The 20,560-nt window shown below is 35.3% G+C and overlaps 1 protein-coding gene across 3 annotated transcripts in view; it reads right to left on the minus strand.

Annotated features, from left to right (window-relative positions):
- The window catches only part of LOC138314343 (secretin receptor-like), a 92,081-nt gene that overhangs the window by 60,127 nt on the left and 11,394 nt on the right, over window positions 1-20,560 (minus strand). For all 3 annotated transcript variants that reach the window (XR_011207360.1, XM_069254638.1, XM_069254637.1), the window contains exon 2: window positions 17,322-17,968. Coding sequence is in view for 2 of the 3 variants with exons in the window: in XM_069254638.1 (XP_069110739.1) it covers window positions 17,322-17,408 (87 nt within the window). In the remaining variant the exon portion in view is untranslated. The remainder of the gene's footprint in view (window positions 1-17,321; window positions 17,969-20,560) is intronic.

Consider the following 20,560-nt stretch of genomic DNA (forward strand, 5'->3'; position numbering starts at 1 on the left):
AATTTACATTTTCGACTTCTTCTCCAAAATTGTTGAAGCAGTTTCAGTGAAATCTTTCACAAACCTTCTAAGCCATAAGGCCAATCGAAATTGTGAATTAAATGACCCCCAACCCCCAAGAGGCTGTTGGAGGGGCAAAAGGGGTAAATTTGACTAAAATTTCAAAAATCTCACAGATGTGATGGAATCAAATACTCTTCATTGATAGAAAGTTCTTAAGGTCCTTTAATAAAATTGTGAAATATATGACCCTGGGGTCTCTCGTTTCCACCTGGGGAGGGGATTAAGGTTATAATAGTTAATGAGGGAAAACTCATTTATTAGCATTTTTTTTGCTCAATTTTCATAGAAAAATGCGACAAACCTGTTAAGAACTATAAGCCTACTATAGCATTGTAATATCATATCCATATTGTCCTGGCCGACCCCCTGGGGGCAAATAGGCTAAAACCTCAAAAATCTACATAAACTCTGGAAATGGTAGAATTGTAGTTTACTTTAGTTTATATGTGAAAAATACATTTATTGACATTATTTGCTCAATTTTCATAGGAATTGAGTCAAACTTGATCAGAATTATTAGCATGAGAAATAGTATTTTAACATCCATATCAGTCCTCGCTGACCCTCTGGGGGATCAAAGGGGCGGGACCAAACAGGGTCAAAATGACTAAAATTTCAAAAAATCTTCTGAGGGAACAGGTTTGATGGCAGCAAATACTCTTCATAGATTAAAAAGTCAAATTTATAAAATTACTGACGGACTTCAAGGGCCAGTATATTAATGTTTATATGTCTTTGTTTCATTCTAAACGAAATGACCGTTAAGGCCCATGGGCTTCTTGTTTCATCAACGTTAAAAACTCGCTGGAACTGAAATAAAAGTTTTTTAAGAAAGAAATTGAAATTAATTCTAAAATATTTCAATGCTGGTTCTTAAGAATTAAACCATCTCGATATGAAAATGGTTAATACACAGGAAAAATATATTCAAATCGGAAATATCCAATTTAATAATGCTAGTTAATTGGCCTGGAAATGTTTTTCCTTCAACATTACATGATCATATTATGAATTGGCCTGGAAATGTTTTTCCTTCAACATTACATGATCATATTATGAAGTCTTGTTCTCAAACGTCAAATAATATGTTTCTATAAACCAGTTTGTATGAAGCCGTCATCTTGTTTCTTTACGTTTGCTATGAATTAGTGATTGTGTTGTTCATTAATGTGATAAGACTGAATATCACTGTTTAAAACCCAGAAGGAATCTTAACTTGTGTTTAATTACAAAAGACGCTGAACATGCTGTCATGAAGACACGATTGTCAGATGAAATAATCGATGGCATCAAAATATTACCTGACACACCGCAGGCTCCCAAAACACGCTCTTCGCACAACATACACTCAACACACCGCTTACATGGGAGGCCGTCCTTACATGACCATAGCTGTTATTAGGAAGTAAATTAATCAAACAATCAAACAAACCGACACAATAGTAAATGTTTGAATTGTATTATGGATTGAATACGAAAGTAAATTTTCTTGTAGGATGTTCATGTATCGATCATAATATTACTTTTTGCTGTATCAATTATATAATGGAAGTTTTATAAAACACATTCATCTGATATTTCACTTTCAACCTATACAAGAAAAGGCGACTAAATTTGTGATATTATATTTTTCATAACGGATTTTATTCTCTCTTAAGATATCTTAAGACACCGCCTCACTTTTCACATCATAAACTGGCAATGTTTGCACCTGCTTAATGTTTAACATGAATTAACTGGGATGGCTCGATTGTCCGCTATAAGTGTAATGCAACCTACCGGTGATATGTGCTGTTCGGTTTTTCGGCAGAATATTTCAGCCTTCGAAAACCTAGATATTCCACACACAACATACCCAGGACCATTTAAGAATGTGCCAGGTTCAGTTGGTAAAGGAAATCCGGACTACCAGGAGAATACCCAACGGACCTACAACCAGTACCTAAAATCTTTCCAGATGGGTTTTGAATTATCAGTAACAAGTCACGACCTTTTAACCACTCTGTCACCGCAACCAAATCAACCAACCAACAAAATTGTGTCTCGATAAGGAACGGACAGCCTAAAATATTGTACAAACATGTTGGATTACAGAAATTACTTCTTTGCCCCACATTAGATAATTATTTGTGAAACTATTTAACTATAATTGAAGTAATAAATAATGCACAAGTAATTAAAGCCATGTTGCTAAATGATTTATCCCATTTAAACGCCATTGATTAAAAATGATTTAGAGAAATGCTTTGAATAACGAACTTTTTTTTCAATTCTCTAATTATACTTCATTCTCCGTTTATTTAATTTTATAGTTCATTAAAGTTCTCGGTTTCTCGTAAAACTCTGATACCTCAGTTGCTGCATTTAATTAACAGAATCCGAAAGTGAAAATTTATATCGTCTGCAGTATGATACCAAATTTCTCCAGTGAAATAATGTCAGAATACGCTAATTGACATCCGGTTGGAGATAACCTTTCAGACTTATCAAAACAAACTCTGACTATATATATACAAATGTTGTACACAATTAGATAAATGCAAACTGTTTGTGTCATCGTGCAAGCCTTATCTGTCAATTATATACGCATGTTATTTCAAAGGAATGTGCTCAGTTTTCTTCTGAATTATTAAGCAGGTGGTTTATCACATAAAAAGTTGTCGTATACTGATAACGATAATTGCTTTCACTTGAAGTAACTGCGTTCGTTTCGTAAATTTGCAATTCAAAGCACGTTCCAGTCCAAGCACATTGTATTGGAAGATGAAAGTGTCGTTTAAGCTCTCATAATGCTGACAATTTCGATATTGCTTGTGTGTTATTTTGTCTAAAAGATCTTATTTGTAATTTATTTTGTTAACTTATTTCATCATATTTGACTATAATTTGTATGCCAGAAAAAGGCGGGAGTAACCGAAGAAACTTTATAACATAGGTTTCAAATAGATAATGGTTGAATGGCGAGCAACCTAATCACTCGGTCAATGGGGTCCTATTTTTGCTTTTAATAATGCCATTTTATTTCAGATGCTAACCTATAGATCCATAATAGGACGTTTCACTATATCTAGGACGTTTGGTTATATTATGGTGTCAAAGACACAAAACAACACACCACATCTTGTCACATTATACAAAGAGCGATCAAAGTTGTCATCCAATATTCCTAATTATGAAAGCTGGGCCCGGTCCCACTAAGCAGAGGTAGGAATGACCACTTGTTATATAAAACGGCGTTAGTCTACCAGATGATCGATTCAAAAGTCTCCCTAGGAGGATAAACGTTCCAATTGAATATAAAAAGGGACAAAATATCAAATAGGAAAACTAGAAAAGATAAAATCACAAAAGTCGTGTGTAGGGTTACACAAATATGAAAATATGCATAATTCCAACGTCTGCCTGTAGGACAGGTAGCCCCGAAGAAGTTGACCCTCTTTTGCTTTAAATGCAATATTTGATTTGTTGGAAAAATTGAATGCTTAAACAGTAACGAAATAATCGTATTGTTTATCAATTGCGCAATAGTAAATTTAATTAAGCCCAAAGTCAGTAGTTTAGGTACTACCTCGGTAATTTTGAAATTTCCCAAGGCGACATAAACCAATACTGACCAAATTAAAGGTCCTTTAATCTGTATATATGGAGAATATGTATGAAATATTATCTGATATGTGTTTATAATGATGGAAATAGGAACCACCCTGAGAGACTCAATATGGTTTTGGCGATGTGGCATTGCTAATGGATATTAACTCTGTGTTTCTAAAAATTATAACATCGAAACGATTACAAGAAATACTGGTAACATGTATTAATGTATGTTAGTACATTATTTTGGAGTGGTTTCGATGCAAGTAGGACGCAAAACTTCTATATGTTGTCCCTATTGCATGGTCGTAGAAGGTTTTTTTCTAACGTCTCCCTTGACACCACCTCACGTTTAGAGCGCCCGCCCCTATAAGGTAGGCTTTGGTTTCTGTCCACTGGTCGAGACACACAAAAGTCTATAAAAGTGGTATAGTAGTTTCTATTCCTGCTCAGCGCTCAGTACATCGTTTGTGCGACGACTGGTTCACCCGTTGTCAGTATAATATGATCGGGTGGGATGTATTGCTTGGTGTTTGTTTGATTAATTAACGTCCAATTAACAGTCAGGGTCACGTAAGGACGGCTTCATGTATATGCAGTGTGTGGCGTGTATGAAGTGCGTGGTGTGTTTTTTGGAAGACTGTGGTATTTTTGTGTTTTTCTTCTTGTTTAGTGGAACTGTTGTGACTTCAGTGGCATGTTTTAATGATAAAGCACTATAAAAAGTGTAATAGTTTAACTATACATGTAGACACAACACAAACATACCGCAGCATCCCCAAACACTCACCACTCACATCATACACGCTATACACCGCATACATGGGAGACCGTCCTTACATGAACTTGGTTGTTAATAGGACGTTAATTTATCCAACCAAACGACCAAATGTTTCGATGACTGGTATGAAAGTAGTTTACATTCGAGTCACAACCTATTTACAATGTGTATTTTTAAAGCATTGACATGCAATTAGTTGGCAATTAAATATCAAGTACAGACCTTTGTTTCCGTCCATATGGACCGAAACAAGGGTAACACTGCTATTTTAAATTTTACACCATATGGACCGAAACAAAGGTATAAGGTACACATTTTCCATTATGCATTTTAATTACAAGAAAAGCGTCCGTCATAGAACGCCAGCCTGAAGAATGCAACGTTTGGGCAAGGAATTTTACCAAGGAATATTGACTCGGTGCTATATATTGAACGTCAAGTGATCACGTACAAGCCAATAATAATACAATCCATGATGTCATTACTCAAACATGGAGATTTTCAGGGTGACATCCTGTAGCCATCCTTCTTACTGTAATTAATATATAAATCGGATAGTTGTTTTGGCATTTATCAAAGGAACTGAAAACATGTACATATCTAATATAGAAATTAAAAACCTTTTATTTGCTTCGGTCCGTATTGTATCATGACCTCGGGCGTTAATTCTACCAAGGCGTTTTAACATAGCGTCATCGTCAATGTCGGAACAGTGATTTCAACAGCTATCTTCCGTGATCGCGGGAACGATAAGTGTGACATCACAATGATAATGACGTCAAAATAGCGGATGTTATTTGATGTGTTGACGAAAGCCAGGTGCGTTTGCTAAAGTTACATAATTGGGATGCGGTGAAAACATAGCTATTTGAATTCGCATATATTTGGCAGCCAGTTGAGCATTCTAACTATCTTTCTACGAACGTATGACCTACATAAGTGCTATATATGTGTTGAGCTTTGTAGACAACCTTCATAATGCGCGCTATTACATTTCTAAGGATCAATCGTCGAGCTGACTTTGTATACAGTAGTATGGGCATAATTGCAACAGACATATTCTATGGTGCGCAATGACTAGACCATCCTTTCTTCACACAATTTGTTCCAAATTACAAGCCGACATCACGAAAAATTATATATTTCGGACAACCTACATTCAAACAATGGATAAAGTTAAATTAATTCCTGCAAATGATGTATCATTTAGCAGACATTCATATTCAATATCGAATTTCCAAAGTAAATCTGTCTGGGATGTTGACCGCCTTGACACGATAGACATGCGCTTTTCATCTACATAAAACACGGAAGTTTAACAGGCAGGTCATTTCTGGGGAAAATGAAAATAGTAAACCAGATGTAAAATTATCAATACATGTTGTGAACCACCTTGTGTCATTGTTAACGATATCACGTTAGATGGCAGTCATGGTATCTACACAATGCGGATTTGGATTGTTTCTGGCGCACATTACATATAAGTCGAGATCGGTGCAGCGTTCCCGATACTTCCTAAGTCTTTATAAAATGTCGAGAAAATGAGCAACCATTTGTTTGTTTGTTTGATTAATTAACGTCCTATTAACAGCTATGGTCATGTAAGGACGGCCTCCCATGCATGCGGTGTGTTGCGTGTATGTTGTGCGAGGTACGTGTTTTGGGAGACTGCGGTATATTTATGTTGTTTCTTCTTGTATAGTGGAACTGTTGCCCTTTTTATAGTGCTATATCACTGAAGCATGCCGCCGAAGACACCAAGCAACACACTCCACCCGGTCACATTATACTGACAACGGGCGAACCAGTCGTCCCACTCCCTGTGTGCTGGGCGCTAAGCAGGAGCAGAAACTACCACTTTTATAGACTTTGGTGTGTCTCGGCCAGGGGACAGAACCCAGAGCCTTCCTCACAGAGGCGAACGCTCAACTCAAGGCCAAAAGTGAGGCGGTGCCAAGGGAGGCATTAGGAAAGATAAAGTCAGTTAGGAAGAAAAGAAAAGATAAGATCCTAAATTTAGTCGCCTTTTACGATCATGCAATAGGGGCAGCAGGTACAATTCTAACGCCCTACCTGCAGGGCCGACGAGCAACCATCTCGACGAAACAAAAAAGGAGAAAAATGAAACGAGGGAGGTAGGATAAGTAATATACTGTTTTCTTTGCTTTTACCCTTGAACAAACTATCCCCTTTTTCCTGTAGAAAGCTTTATGTAATTCGGTCTATCAAAGTGTCGGCCGGTACAACCTATAACTATATCTACCTTATGTTACTACTCAACTGACAAGTACTTTCGTCGACACAGATTACATAAACCAGTCACAGGTCCTGGAATGCTACACAGGAGTTTACTTAACATTTACTATCTTATCTCTAGCATTCAACCTCAAGTGGACAGCAATCAAAACTTTCCTGATAGGATCTGCCATTCACTGTGCAATAATTGTAACAAATGTAAACCGATTTTCTTAAAAGTTAGTATCGAACTTAAATGCCTTAAAAGAGCTCAGCCAAGTTTAATAGTCACTTTCAGCGGACATTTTTTAACACAGATTATACCTCCTTCATTTACTGAAAATTTCAGTTTCTGCCATTTCCAGTAATAGCTCATCTGCTTAATGTAATTACAGGTATGCATTATTTACACTATGCTTTCTTCAATCAGTTTCCTTTACCCAATAATACATAATAAAATTATCATAAAATAACTAGTAAAAGATCTTACTTCCTAATAAGACTTAAATTTATTTTTTCATGATTCAACCAATGTTAAATCTAACCTCAATAATGTTTACCTGCAATATGTCCTGAAAGCGGGGGATGGAAATTCCACGAATTTGCTTGTTCCTCCTACAAATTACTTCACGTGTGACTGTTGACGAATGTAGATTCAATGGTATCCGATCTTTCTATGTTAAAAAGTTAAGTACATTCTTCTGAAATAGCCCTCTCTGTCCAAAGGACAGATAATGAAACAAACACATCAAACGTAATTAATCCACGAATTTCTTGTAAGTATCATTCTTCCTCTCTTCAATTTAACCTCACATTAAACGCGGTAATCAAACATGAGTCGCACTAGCTTCAACCTCTACCAATTTCCTATATATTATACAATAATGCCGGTAAAAGCTGAGGAATACGACATATCAAATGGTGCTATTTTTTATTCTATGGAAAAGTAGCTATATAACTTACATATATTTATCATGTAAAAAGAGTATGATATCAATACATTCATTTGGTTTATTTTCTGGATGTTTGATTTAAAGCGGCAGTCATTTAAATAAGTACCTGGCGACATGTTTTTGCAAGTTTCAGCAATTAATCAAACAAAGGGTTTGATTGAAGGACATCGCAACCACTCAGACCCAAGCTTGACTGGAGTCAAGGCGCAAATTTGTTATAGGGACCAAAGAATATTTCTGGAAATTCCGTTTTGGGCTGAAGATTTCATAGAGAGGTGAATTTTTCGGAGCCTGCTGGTTGGATATCCAAGGGAGCATCACTTTCAACTGTCTTACGTGCGTTGGGAAATACATGTAGATGTTGCATGAGTAAAGAATTTTTGAAATTAATTTTAGTCTGTTTCTAATCAGACCCAAGATATGATAATCAGATGCACATTGCAATTTTATGAAAATTTTAGTCAGTTGGTGGTACAGAATTTAACACAAGATGATGCCTCCACTTAATAATATAGCAAACATTAAAAAGTTAAATTCACATGTATGTGAATTGGTGATACATGTAAATTATCAGAGGTTGACGTCTTGGTCGAAGCGCAACGTTATAATGACGTCATGTAATGGTGACGTCACAATACATGCACGTTCAATTTCGCGCCACTTCAATAGTGCCCGCTTGCCCGGTCACTATTGCAAATAGTATCCATGTGTGTAGCCAATCAGAATCCAATATTCTGTCACGTGATGTACTAATTTATATGATTTTCTCTTTAAGCATGTAAACATCAATACTGGAAAGATAATGCAGTAATTGAATACAGTTCAAAATCCATTTTCTTGTTACGCAATCGGGAGTTCGTTTTAGTTTTAGGCTAGAAGTATATTTGTCAATTTCTTTGAATGGACCAATATATCATACGGCAAAGGTTTTCTTAAGGGGTTTCAAAACTTGAAGATCGGATTCATTGTTCGTGACTTTCAACGCCTATCGGTACTTATAAGTAATGGCGCTGTCTAAAGTGCATGAGGCAACATCATAAATACCAAGGGAAACGTTCTTGAAAAGTCAAATGAAACACTTAATTCTTGCATGATATTTACGGACAATAATCAATAATTTCTACTGCAAGTTTAACAAGCTCCTATACCGTCTTTTTATCATTGTATCATTTATGTATTGTATCATTTCGGTCGTTCTTTGGTTGTTTGATTGATGGGGCGTAACGTTCTATTATAGGTCATTTAAGGGCAGTCTCCACAGTTTGTTGAGAGCCAAGAGCTTTCCTCACAGCAGTCAGCTCTCAATCAAAGGCCAAAATAGCGAGCTATACGTAATGCGTTGCGTGTTGCGGGTACTGCGATCGTAAGCCTCTGAAGAAATGATTTAGATAAATTTAGTTGTGTTTATATCCAAATTAGTATCTTTTTCTTGTCATGCTATTGTTAAAACCGAGCGTGACTATTGTATCTGGAATCGCACTGTACAATGGATCAAGCGCATCAAGTCTACCAATCGCTAGCAAGTCTAGAACGTTGGTTTAATATTTCCCAAAAAAAACATGATATGTTAAATAAGTCTACGAAATAGTTATATAAGTCATAAAAATGACAAATTGATGGGCATTAGCGATTCAGGATAATAAATGATTCAAAAAATTATTTAAAAAAAAATATAAGTACGAATGCATCAGTTTATAATTGTTGAAGTCACTGGCATGATAGAATAAAGTAGACATGATTTCCATTTCAAAACTTTCACATATGATATGTTCAAGGATATCATGTTCGGAAGCGGGAGCAGAGATAACAGAACACAATATTGGAGTGGGGAGAGGTGATGGAAACGGTATTATCAGATCTGAAATTAAGAATCGTTTGGTATTAGTTACAGCGGTTTGAATGACATCTCTGTAATCATAGACGTGAAGCTGAATATCCAATCTGCAAAAAGGGGCGAATCCTATGAGCTGGTTTGTGACATTTATATTGGGACTAGTATCTCATCAAGTCGGATTTGTCAGAATAACCTAACATGCGCAAGGAAATTAACAAAATACGTTCTGGAAATACCATATACGCAGATACTATGATAATATACGTCTTATCCCAAGTTTTCGTACCTTCGATATCGCTTGTGCCGAATGGCTGTTTTCAGGAGCAATTGATAATCGCTCTATTGTTGTTTGTTTTCATTGTTTATATATTTCTGCCACTTTCTTTATTATAACAGCTTGAATTGGTTGTTTGTTAGTAGTTATAATTAATCTGTATAAACCTATAAACTTATATCGTTGAGATACACAACCATATTATCGCGCCCTTTTCGTATGAAATATTAAGCATGAATGTTGAGTGTAAACGTTCATTATTACACTGTTGTCTTGCCATTGAAGTTAAGTAATGCTAATATAGAAATGGTGGAGTCACATAACTGAATGCCAAGTGCATGTGAATTTTAAGAGTTGTAGTGAAATGGAACCTCCCTGTATAACGTTAAGAAGACAACTCGTCAGTGTTTCAATGAATCCCTGCCGCATTCTACACGAGTAATACTGGCTGGTCTAGGGCAATACACTAATGTCACCTGATGCTGTATTGCATGGCTACCCATGACGTAAACAAAATTACTATTTCCTCAGTAAAATTTTAACCTTTTTTTCCACAAACTTGCCTGGTTGTACTAAGATGCCAACAATGGAATTTATGTTGAAAATATTACGTTATTCTTCATGTATAGAAAATTGACTTGCAGTCGAGGTTTTGTTCGAATTTATTTCAAAATGGCGGGATATTATAGCTTTAAAATTGCAATAAAACGTCGAAGTATAAAAGAAAAATACTCTTTCATAAGTGTATATGAAGGATAGGGATATTCTACCCTCGGGATCACAAAATGTTGCAAAACCCTCGGCAAGCCTCTGGGAGAACATCCCTATCCTTCATATCCACATATGAAAGAGTCTTATGATACTATATATGATTGTTGATATTTTATACAACAGAGGTCTATGATGCAGATGAACGATGGTTGCGTCGCTTGTGTAAAAATACATATACGTCATTTGGATTTATTTGATAGCACCAGCGAACAAAATTGGTTTTACTAAATCGTGATTGCGTTTTACAATAATAGATAGAATTGCATATCTATCTCGCAATATAAATTAAACAAGTCCTTTGGGCACTGTTCCCAGTATCTTTGGCATGGAACGTGACTCGCACGACATTCATCGTATCACCATTAAAAATGTTAAATCGGCATCAAACGATGTGAATTGATAACGGGTTTTCATGATTACAATCTCACAAAACACATCTGTCGACAAAATCGTATGAAAATAGACACAAGCCTGACATATCTCTCAGTTTCATGAAGAAAAAAGTGAAGCTGTAGATTAAAAAATTATTTGAAAAACAAAACATTTGTTTTGAATTAATCATGAAACAATTTGTATTACAGTATGCCTCATACGTCACGGAACAAAATATACGATAATCTTCGGGTAGAACATCCCTATCCTTCATATCCACATATGAAAGAGTCTTATGATACTATATATGATTGTTGATAGTTTTATACAACAAAGGTCTCTGAAGCAGATGAACGATGGTTGCGTCGCTTGTGTAAAAATACATATACGTCATTTGGATTTATTTGATTAGCGCCAGCGAACAAAATGAGTTTTACTAAATCGTGATTGCGTTTTACAATAATAGATAGAATTGCATATCTATCTCGCAATATAAATTAAACAAGTCCTTTGGGCACTGTTCCCAGTATCTTTGGCATGGAACGTGACTCGCACGACATTCATCGTATCACCATTAAAAATGTTAAATCGGCATCAAACGATGTGAATTGATAACGGGGTTTCATGATTACAATCTCTCAAAACACATCTGTCGACAAAATCGTATGAAAATAGACACAAGCCTGACATATCTCTCAGTTTCATGAAGAAAAAAGTGAAGCTGTTGATTAAAAAATTAATTAAAAAACAAAACATTTGTTTTGAATTAATCATGAAACAATTTGTATTACAGTATGCCTCATACGTCACGGAACAAAATATACGATAATCTAATCTAGTAAACAGACGTGAAGAGAAAGTTATGGTTCTACATGGTAATATGTCTTATTACTATGCTTATTGAGGATATTTCTTGCATAGTGGAATTCTTGCCCTTTTTTTAAGTGTTCTGTCAAGAATCGTGCTGCCGAAGGCACCAATCAACACACCCCGGCCGGTCATAATGCATAATATACTGACAAAGGGCGAATCAGTCATCCTATTCCCTTCATGCTGAGCGCTAAGTAGAAATAGCAAATACCACTTTATAGACTATGTCTCGGCCAGGGGACAGAACCAATGCCAGAACCTACCTTATAAGGGATAACGCTCAACAGAAGGTCGAAAGCGAGGTGGTGTCAATGGAGATGGTAGGAAGAAGAAAGTCAGTTAGAATTGAGAGAGAAAACAAAATCCTAAATATCGTCGCGTCTTCTGATCACGCAATAGGGGCAGCAGGTGCAGTTTTAACGCCCTTCCTGCATTTACGTTACGAACATACACTATTCATATGTTCTAGAATTGAGGCTGGTGAAAGTAATATATATATAGTTATTTATGTGCTCCATACAGCTCTTCTCCTTTGTTCCTCTCAAAACTAAATTTATTTGTTATCCCTATGACTGGGTATATATTTTAAGTAAAAGTGATATTGCAACCTGACCTAGTCGATTATGTATAAAATACTAATAGCAAACTAAAAACCTACACATTGTAGAAATAATTTACTTTCTTCCAAAGAGCAAGCGCCGACATTTCCTCTTGCAGTAATGCATTACCAGACATAAAGATAGATCATTAATCACTTTCTATAAATTATAATGTCATTCATGTGAAATGATTGCCATTATACCACAGAACTGTAAGATCTTTAAATGAAATAACCGAATATTTGTTCTTGTGCAGATGCACCTTTTAACCTTTTTCATTTTTAAGCTTCAAGTGGAAACAAGATTGTTCAATTACCTCGAATCTGGTAAACGTCTCATAGTTTTAGTAGAAGGTAAATGATATATATGTTTTCAAATGCAAGTAATGATACGCTGAAGGCCATTTAGACAAAGTGTACGTAACATTCTCAATTTAATGTTCATTTTTTATATTTTTGTTATAAGGTTCGTTAAAACATTATGTAACAGAGTACAGATTTTTTTACAAGTTCATTCATTGCCTCTGCCAGGGATCAAATTCGAAACTTCTGGATTACCAGTCTGACGCTCAACCGATCGAGCTAAAGTGAAGTTCTCTCTAGCCTAGCAGTATATTGCGGCTAGTATTGACCAGGGTTTCACACACAGATCATAAGCATTATCATAGAACATAATGTTAAACAACTTGTTTTCATGAGCGATCAATTTTAATGTATTTCGCAGGCGATACGAAATCGCGAAAATTAATCGCTATGAAGCCGTTTCGTCATTTTATTATATTATATTAACAAACACATGCAGATCGCAAAGTAAGAAGTTCGACAGAATATCGCGTAATTCACTCGAAAATAACTTGATTAACAATACATTTAGTTTGGTATGTTTTTAATAACAATGATTTAGACTAATTGAATTTTTTCAACCCTTTTATGCAGTGACATAAACATTACAATGTAAATTATAAATAAATACGCGGGTTTTTCAAAATTAAAAAACACGCGTTCCTAGTTAACCATTTACTTTTATAAGTACATTGTTTATTAACTTTTACTACCGGTAATTCTTTACTAACAGGAATTTATATTTCCTTAGGAAGGTGCAATGTTGTATAAAGAAGAAATAAAACCATAGAAATAACACACGGTATAATCTGAAACTGCTTTTTTGGGCAGTAATTATCCCTAAGTACTTACTGCGTTAATGGCTGGTCATAACATAAGAACACGGACATTGTCGATATAGCCATAAAAGGTGATCGGGATTAATCTCTAAGGCGAACTTAAAACATAAAATCACACGTAGTTATTGCTTTTTCTTTTTATCATCGTAGTACTTAGGTGTTTCACCGATTGACGATCCATTTGCGGGATACTCAGACACACCGAAGCAAATCTTCTGGGGAATCATTTATTGCTTTACTGCTAGTTTTGGGAGTTCTGATGAAAGATTTACAGTTTCTGAAACTTAAACTTTACTAAGCCAAATACAATCGTACAATGAAAAGGATTTAGGATATATAGGCGTGTTCGTCGACATAATTAAGCATCCTTCAATGCTATTTAATTCCCGCAACGAAGGAGAAATAACATTTTGAATATCAATTTAAAGCAGTGTCATCTACCGCTAACAATTACTGTTATGTGATGAGAATATGCTGTAATGAAATAACACAATAAATAGTCGTGGCTTTTAAAATTAGCTGGTTAAGCCAAACATTACGTAATCATGATATATGTATCATCATTGCTATTTTTTAGTTTAACACCAGATAAACACGTAAATGACTCCTTTCTCTTTCTATTCCCAGATTACTTCTGAATGGTTCAATTAATTTACTGATCGTTGACTTACTTTACTAAGTAATAAAGTTAATAAAATTAATAATGAAAAAAAATCAAAATCAATATTTCAAGAATTAATTTTAGTAATTTTACTTCTATAATTTACATCTTAAATATATATTCTAATTTAGAAAAAAGAAATTCGATAATTCCTGAGAAACGTTAAGTGTAAATATTGCTAAAAAATTACATTAAAGCATACAAAGAAATGCCATTTAATTTACAAATACATCCGATTCATATCATTAAGTCTCGAGTGCAAATAATCTGTATTAGAAGTAGTTTTTGGTTCCTTTATAGAAAATCATTAATGTGTATGGTTTAATTGAACGAGAAATATTTGCAACAATGCGGACATCTTAGTGAATTTATCATACAACTCGCTACAATTCGTTAATAAGCATATCGGAATAAAATTGTTAAAACATTCGGCGTAGAAACACAACGTAGCATTGTTCCGTAACCAATTTGAAAACGCACAAACAGTTATTTTCTCTGACTGCATTTTACCATAAATAACTGTAATCGCCGATAATGATTTCCGGTAAATTTCGTAAATATAAAAAACTTACAATACCATTTTTAAGTGGATCGATATTCCATTGAACTGTCGTATATCGGTGATTTTCCGAGTTTCTTCCATTATAAATCAGAAACTTTACTAAAACCTGACAAAAGAGCCATAGTCTTGCAGGAAGTGCGTACAAAATGTGTCTGCTGCCATAATTGCATGATCGCAAAATGCGTATACATTTTGGATGTTTGTCGAGTTATTGCCCTTTGCACAATTCATCATCATTTGAAATTATGAACACGATAACTTGAGTGAATATAAATCGAGCTTAATGGAAAATTTTAATGTAAATATTTGAAAGATCTCGAACGAGTTCGAAAGTCAGCGTGGTTTTACCATAGTTTATGGGGTTATTGCCCTTTGCACTATAATTATTTTCGGACTTTGTGAACACGATAACTTGAGTAAATAGACGCCGGCTTAATGAAACTTTTTATGTATATTAAAATTGGAAATGTCTTAGACGAGTTCGAAAATTAGCTTAACTCTACTGTAACTTTATTACGGAGTTATTGCCCTATGTAATAATAATACAATCTTGTGAGCACGATAACGTGAGGGAACATGAACCAAGCTTAATGAATTTTTCTTTGTAGACCTATTAGATCTATGTTTCCATTTCGTGAACAAAAGTCTTCAGTTGGCTAGTAAATAACATAACTAATATGTATGTATATATCTGGTGCCATCAGCTCTTTATCATTTCTTCCTAACCTGCCTCTTGACACCACTTTTGACCTGAGGTTAAGAGCATGCTCTTGTGAGGAAGTCTCTGGACTATGTCGTAAATGAAGTAGTTTCTGTTCTTTATAAGCGTTCTTAATAGATGGATTGGGACGACTGGTTTTGCCCGTTGACAGTGAAAAAAGACAAAAGTTCCGCTAATATAACGAGGCGAGACACAACACTTATATATCATAGCCTTCCAGAACATAAATGTACACACATAACAGATTCTACACAGCGGAGATCGTCTTTTCATCCTAATTAACCTACCAAACAATATTCATTGACCTATTTACGACTTAAAGAGGTTTCGAACCCTGAACCTTTATAGCTATTTCTCTCATGCCTACGGAGACAATACTGACTGGTCTCAAGAAATACACTGATGCCGCCAAAGGCTGCATTGCATAGCTACCCATGCCTCGATTTGCAGTTACGGTTTTTTCTCGCACTACCTACACGCAATACACAGCATACATGGGAGGCCGTCTTTACATGACCCTACATGTTAATAAGACCTTAATTGAATCAAACAAACAAACAAATATTTCAAAATGGCGGGATATCATAATTGTGAAATTGCAATAAATTTTGGGTTAGAGAGAAAATCACTCTTTCTTATGTGGATATAAAGGATTGAAATATTTTCCCCTCGTGATCACAAAATGTTGTTAAACCCTAATTGAGTCACAAAGTCTAGATACGTGTAGCTCTTGTAAGATACAAGAAATCGGCAAACCACTCTGTTCTACTTACTTTACATATTAACTTATAAATCCATAATCTGAACCTAACAATGGGAATACTTCTTTTCCATTATTAAGGCTATCTTGAGACGTCATATTATTGCTGTAAGATCTATCGGTATATGCAGCAAAATTCAGAAAATGTCAATACAATATATTAATTCCTTGTATATAGCATGGCATTCTTGACATTTTTGTCAAATATGTTTGTTGATATATCACGTCCTTAGTTTTTTTTCAGTAATCGGCAAGTAGAATATCTGTATAGAGCTAATTGTTATCAATACAATTTAAAGCTCTACGCTAGATTAACATTTCATAAAACATTGGATAAAGACGTGATGTTGAACAATCAATCTAAAGACAATCAATGCTTCACTATTATTTTCATTAAAGAAAAAAGTCCCTCATCTTTTAACAACTGATTTCGTAAAACACATCAATTTTATACAGATACACATGAAAAATGTACATGCACCTTTCATCGACATGTCACTGTAAAGCAACGTACCGCAACTCCGACATGCTACATCAATATACGAAAGTTTTCTAGACCATATACATGTACGCGTTCGCATATGTGGAAAGTCGACCTCAAAAAACAATAGCAAATGGTTTTAGATTTTTTAACAAAAAGAAAAAAATTGTTACATGGAATTTTTTTAATATTCTGGATAAACAAATATGTGACTGCATGACTCGCTTTCAAAGAGAGACTGTTATTATTTCATCATTTTTTATACCTTTAATACGAACAAAACAATTTGTTTGAAAATTTTTGTATCGTCACCTTGGCAAAACTCAAAAGTTTTTTTTAAAAGGACGATATCTGAAGCATGTCGTTGGCCACAGCCGAGTGATTAAGAATCTAACTTCTCCATGCTTTAGCATGATAACAATAGCTCCTGGGTTAAGGGTCTAGGAACGTACTGCAGACTCCCAAAACATTTATATTCACTTTCAACATATTGCACACATGGGATATCGTCCTTAAATGATCCTAGCTGTTATAGAATGCTAAGCCTAAAATGAATACAAGTTAAGCATCAAATCAAAATGGTGAAAATTTAAAAACAAAGTTCAGTACTTACCGTAGAGAGGCATGCTCCTATTAAAATGAACACTTGTAGAACAGCAACATGCGCCCGTATGTGGCTACCTTTATAGTGAATAGGCATTATTTAAATCCAGTCAGTGCTTCGTTAGGCTAGTCATAGACAGGATTCTTCACCAAAATAATCTCAAAGTCGCTGTCCATTCAACTTTATAGCCATGCACGGCTTAGCAACAGTGCTCCTTGTTACGCGCCACAATCCAACATCCGTGTTATTGATATTCAGCACATGGTTACATAGTGAATGCAGACATTTATGACCAATCACATTGTTTGTAACATACTTTGGTTGGTATGAAGAAAATATCTCCCGTCAAATATCTTTGGATGTTAATAGAGATCAAAAAGACAAAAATGTTCCTTTCTTTAGGTTATGTAATAGACGTATTAATTACTATTAGATATCAAATTGGGTACATTTTGAAAATAAAGTGCAAATCTAATTGAAAATGGCCCAAGGTCACTCTTGTAGTCTTTCTGTACCTCGATAAATGTTATTCAGAAAAGGAAAACGGTGAACGCTTTTGAAAACATTTGGTAAAATGACGTCATCAATGGAAGGTGCGAATGATTATCCGTTTGGTTTAGGAACATCAATTACCAATCGTAGTCGTGTCCAAAGACCTGAAATGACAAAATATTTAGGTTAAATATACGGCAGCTGGCTTAGTCAAAGCAACCCGACTAATTACTTCGCGACGAGTATTTTAAGATAGCAATGATATTTAATCGGCTTTCATTGATTCCATTTTCTGGTGTATCAACGTCATGTAGTGTGTATCATTTCACGTTCACTTCTGCAGCGTCTTGAGTAAAGATACAGTGATTGCAATAGTAACATTATGTACAACATGCGTGGTAATATTCAACTTATACTAATGCATTTAGGTATAGATCATGATAAATAACGGAACATAATCTTATATTTAAGCCTACGTATAGGGTATTAGTTCAAAGCCGTGAAATGGCTAACGCTGTGTCCTCACTAGCAATAATTTTTCTAAACATCTGATACTGATATTTGTTCAGGGTTTGGTAATAAAAAATAACTTTCAGATATTAAAGAATTATATAATATAATATTCACCATGTCATAGCCTTCTGTTATTATCTTGAATATATTATTATCACAAGACCAATTACATATTTTTAGATTGGCGACTGAAAAAAAAAGAATTGCATTCCAATTTCTTTTAATCTTCATTAACAAACATGTCTGAACCTAATAGATCAGTAGAAAAATCTTAACTTAATTCAAAGAACATGGTATGTAAAAAGGTAATATCCTGACAAATACTGAAATATACCATGACAACACAAACATACATTCGAAATAGATATATATTGCAATTTCTTTCATTTCCGATACAACCCGTGAACATCAGAATTAAATTATCCAGACATCACGATCTATGTAACAGACCTACTCCTGTAACACTGGTGTTAAATTAACCAGAATACCTTATAGTGTTTATATCGCGTGTGCGATTGGGAAGTCAGACACTTATTATGGATAGCGTGTCATCTATGCTTTTAGTGCGAAACTTCACCCAAAGCAAATCATTTGTCAATTATAAGATGCATTTACACTATACCTAGATCAATTCCACAATGAAATGTGTATTTCGAAATCGACATTAAAAGACGTTAAAACACATTGTGAGTTTGGATTTGTAGAATGTGTTTGATTGAGCCCTGTGATGAACGATCTGGGTTCTGTCCCGTGGCCGAGACAAACCAAAGTCTATAAAAGTGGTAGTTTCTTCTCCTGCTTAGCGCTCAGCATACCGGGAGAGGGACGACTGGTTCGCCCGTTGTCAGTATAATGTGACCGGGTGATTGTGTTGCTTGGTGTCTTTGGCGGTATGATTCAGTGATAGAGCACTATAAAAAGGGCAACAGTTCCACTATACAAGAAGACACAACATGAATATACCGCAGTCTCCCAAAACACGCACCTCGCACAAGATACACGCAACACACCGCAAGCATGGGAGGCCGTCCTTACATGACCATAACTGTTAGGACATAATAGGACGTTAATTAATCAAACAAACAAACAATTAAGGATGGCCCCTGATGTATGCGGCATATTATGGGTATGTCGTATGTGATGCGTGTTTTGGGAGACTGCGGTATATTTGTATTGTGTCCTCTTGTATAGTGGAACTCTTGCCCTTTTTATAGTGCTATATCACGGAAGCATGTCACCGAAGACACTAAGCAACATACTCAACCCGGTCACATTATATTGACAACGGGCGAGCCACTCGTCCCACTCCTTTCATGCTAAGCGCTAAGCAACAGCAGAAACTACTATTTTTATAGACTATGGTGTTTCTCGGCCAGGAGGGCAGAACCCAGAGCCTACCTCACAGTGGCGAGCGCTCAACCGAAGACCAAATGTGAGGTCGTGTCAAGAGAGACGTTAGGATGAAGGAAGTAAGAAAGAAAAGATTGATCCTAAATTGTAGAACAAACCGAGATAAGATAAAGCAAAATAAATATTGAATTTAGTTTTGGTCACCATCAAAATAAAAGCAATTTTTTTTCTGAAGGCGACTTCGCATTATTTCATGTTACTTTACATGATCATAATATATTAATATGATTAACATTGAATGCTTAACATAATGCTCTTTCTTCGATTATTTTTAAGACGACCCCCCAACAGAAAGTCAATCGAAAACAAATGCAGTTAGACCACGATAAGGAAGATAAGGAATTATAAAGTCTCTGTAAACAATAATATACGAAAATGTATATTAATGGTTTAAGAGGATGTTATAACACCAACCAAATGCATTCCCTAATGCATTCCCTGCGTAACCTATGTTAACAGTGAAAAATCATTTCGCTGTTTTGCCGTCCGGCGCGGTAATTAGGACGACGGCAGGAAACATAAAACGACCCGAGTTATGAATGTTAACATTTAATTTATTTTAATTAAACTGTTAAGAAGGCGATGATAAATGTAGTATTAACGGTAAGTTAATAACTTTTGTGACTATACTATAATCAATCTCGTTTTACATTCACATTTAAAAAATTGAAAAGCCGGTTCGGAAAGAAAGTGGCCCTTGAAACTGTCTTGCTTTGGAATCTCTATGGTCTATATAGATGCTAGAGCTGTGCAGACAACCTTCCTGATGCATGATAGCGCATTATGGGGAGATTGATTGCAAAGCTCTAACATCTATATAGACCATTACATAT

Source organism: Argopecten irradians, chromosome 2 (assembly GCF_041381155.1).
Source record: "Argopecten irradians isolate NY chromosome 2, Ai_NY, whole genome shotgun sequence".
In the NCBI taxonomy this organism is placed as follows: domain Eukaryota; kingdom Metazoa; phylum Mollusca; class Bivalvia; order Pectinida; family Pectinidae; genus Argopecten; species Argopecten irradians.